Source organism: Mustela lutreola, chromosome 5, assembly GCF_030435805.1.
Source record: "Mustela lutreola isolate mMusLut2 chromosome 5, mMusLut2.pri, whole genome shotgun sequence".
Classification (NCBI taxonomy): Eukaryota; Metazoa; Chordata; class Mammalia; order Carnivora; family Mustelidae; genus Mustela; species Mustela lutreola.
Window position 1 is genome coordinate 166,350,930 of NC_081294.1, and position 2,925 is coordinate 166,353,854.

A 2,925-nucleotide genomic window follows, 5' to 3' on the forward strand; every position below is an offset into this window, starting at 1 on the left:
GGAAATAAAAAAATACATGGTGAAAATTTAATGTGACTCAATTAAATTTCTTGTACATTTTATGGTTCCGTACAGGTCATGATTATAATTAGTAGTTATATTTTGAAAAAATGTGTCTTCATACTTATCTTCTTACTGACTGAAAATATGAAGGCGATAACACATTTTCTAAATGTATGGCTTCCATTTCTACTAATTGCTTTAATGTATATCTCCTATTAGTTACCTAATTCCTTTACTTAAAATAAAATTAACACTAAAAATTTTAATCAAAGCAGAATTCAAAATTCAAGGAAAGTGTGGAAAATGCCAATAAAAATATGTGTGGACTGTAAGAATCATGAGGTTTTTATTAGTATGAAAATAACGGTAGATAGAATTACTTATTTTATAAAATTGTTTAGGTAGAAATTTCTGACTTTCAGTTTATGGACCTAATAATATTAAGCTTGTTCTGAATTCAACTATGATAAACACACTCTTTAATTTTGCTTCCCTTCTCCTGTCAAGTTTCCAGTTTGGGTGTAAAACAAACTTAAAGATGATGCTATTTTAAATTTCCTACTTTATGTTGAAATTTTAAGATGTTGAAGGGCATCTTGGCTCTTCCCAAAGTTTGGCGATTCTGACCATTGGTGCTTTGAAAGTTGTTACTTAAGTCATCAGAGCTACCTGATAGAGTTGTTTTAATATTGGGAATTGTAATTTTTAAATTATATTGGTGAACATAATATAAGCGTTGTCAGGCTTTAATGTATTTATTTTATGTTAATGTAATTTGAAAAATTTGCAAAATTTTGAAAAATTACATGGAGTGTAACTTCACATGTGGAATTTCATCCATTCCTGAAAAGCATTTTTGGTTGTTGGAAGAGGAGTCTGGGTGTTAGAGAATTTCATTTTGGAGGAAAGTAGATGCAGGATACCTTTCAGGTGATTCTCATCTTAACACATGCTTTTGTCCTATTTTCCTCTTTTATTGAGTGAAAAAATTTTTTATTATTTATAATACATTACTGTGGAAGAAACTAAAATTAATTTCTTGAGCTTTATGGAAGAGTTTTACAGAATTTAATCTTTTTAACGCTTACCATATTATTACCTTTTGGAATCAGAGGTGCAGAAAAAGAAAAATAAAACTGAATAGATAACTTTGTATATGCTTTAGAAATACCCATATATTCTGGACTTAAAGACAGGAAAAAAGAGAAGAAAATATGTATTTTTCAAACTGGATGGAAATTTACAGTGTGTTTAGTACTGTCATAAATTAATTGGTATATGAAGTGTGATTAATGTATTTGATTATCAAAAAATATAGAGCTTGAGGAGAGTATGTGTTGTAACAATTACTGGGTACTATATAAGACTGATGAATCACAGACCTGTACCCCTGAAACAACTAATACATTGTATGTTAATTAACTGAATTTAAATTTTAAAAAGGAGCTAAGAAAAGTGAGTAAGAAATTCTATAAAAGTCACCCTGTGTGTAAAAACTTTGATTTATTTCTGATCATAAGGAGTTTGTTATCTGAAAGTTACCAAATTAAGATAATTTTGTTTTCTATTCATTTTGGGTAGAAAATCAAAGTAATGTACCATCTGGATACTTTACTTGGCTGAGGAAATGGTCTGGATGCAATTCAACTCATTTAATAATCTTTCCTTTTTTTATTAAAGGGCAGTCCTTCTCTTTCCATGGAATATTTAGATAATATCTGCTCTGATATTGGGAATCAAACTATGAAGACAGGAAATCAAAGTGCTGAAACAGATTTTATACTCTCTGGTCTTTTCCAGTTTGGTCAAAAGGATGCTTTCCTCTTTGTTGCCATTGTAACTATCTTTGCAGTGGCTCTGATGGGGAATATCGTACTGATTCTTCTCATTCGACTGGACACCAGACTCCACACTCCAATGTACTTTCTACTCAGTCAACTCTCCTTCATGGATATAATGAACATTTCCAGCACAGTGCCCAAGATGACCACTAACTTTCTGTCAAATAGTAAGACCATTACTTTTTTAGGCTGTGTGATTCAAACATTTTTGTTCATGGTCCTTGGTGGGACTGAAGCCCTTCTTCTTGGTTTCATGTCTTATGACCGATATGTAGCCATCTGTCACCCTTTACACTATCCCATACTCATGAGCAAGAAGATCTGTTGGTTCATGGTTACATGTGCATGGACCAGTGGTTCTATCAATGCTTTAATACACACATTATATGTATTTCACCTTCCATTTTGCAGATCACGGCTCATCAACCACTTTTTCTGTGAACTTCCATCTCTATTACAACTGGTGTGCCAGAACACTTCCATGTATGAGTATACAGTCATTCTGAGTTCTCTTATTATTCTGCTGCTACCATTCATGGCCATTCTAGCATCCTATGCATGTGTACTTTCTGTCGTTTTTCAGATGAGCTCAGGCAAAGGACAGACAAGAGCTGTTTCCACTTGCTCCTCTCACCTGATTGTGGCAAGCCTATTCTATGTGACTGGTCTCTCCACCTATACAAGACCACACTCCTTGCATTCTCCAGAGCAAGATAAGGCAGTGGCAGTGTTTTACACCATTATCACACCCCTTTTGAACCCTTTTATCTATAGCCTAAGGAATAAGGACGTTATTGGGGCCATGAGAAGATTATTGTCATAATGGATATTTGCATATGAAATGTCACATTGGGAACCCCTTATTGATTGAGATCGAACAACATAGATTACTTTGCCTGGATACTGCTTTGGAGCATTAAAACCCTGAAAAATATTTTAAAAATAAATAAATTGATAAATTTATTGATCCCTGATGTATTCAGAATGGGTTAATTATATGTATTGAAACTGGATAAATTTCCAATCTGGAAGCAGGAAAAATGGTGCTGTTGTCAACATTATCTAGCTTCTGAAACTATAG

The 2,925-nt window shown here is 33.0% G+C and overlaps 1 protein-coding gene across 1 annotated transcript; it reads left to right on the plus strand.

Moving 5' to 3' along the window:
• The first annotated feature begins 1,746 nt into the window (after nucleotides 1-1,746).
• LOC131831281 (olfactory receptor 2AK2-like) lies at nucleotides 1,747-2,667 on the plus strand. The gene has a single exon (XM_059173424.1). The coding sequence runs from the start codon at nucleotides 1,747-1,749 to the stop codon at nucleotides 2,665-2,667; it is 921 nt and encodes a 306-aa protein (XP_059029407.1).
• Nucleotides 2,668-2,925: the final 258 nt, after the last annotated feature.

Bases quoted from the DNA above. Each gene is read 5' to 3' on its own strand.
- LOC131831281 (XM_059173424.1), top strand. From the start codon at position 1,747: ATGAAGACAGGAAATCAAAGTGCTGAAACAGATTTTATACTCTCTGGT.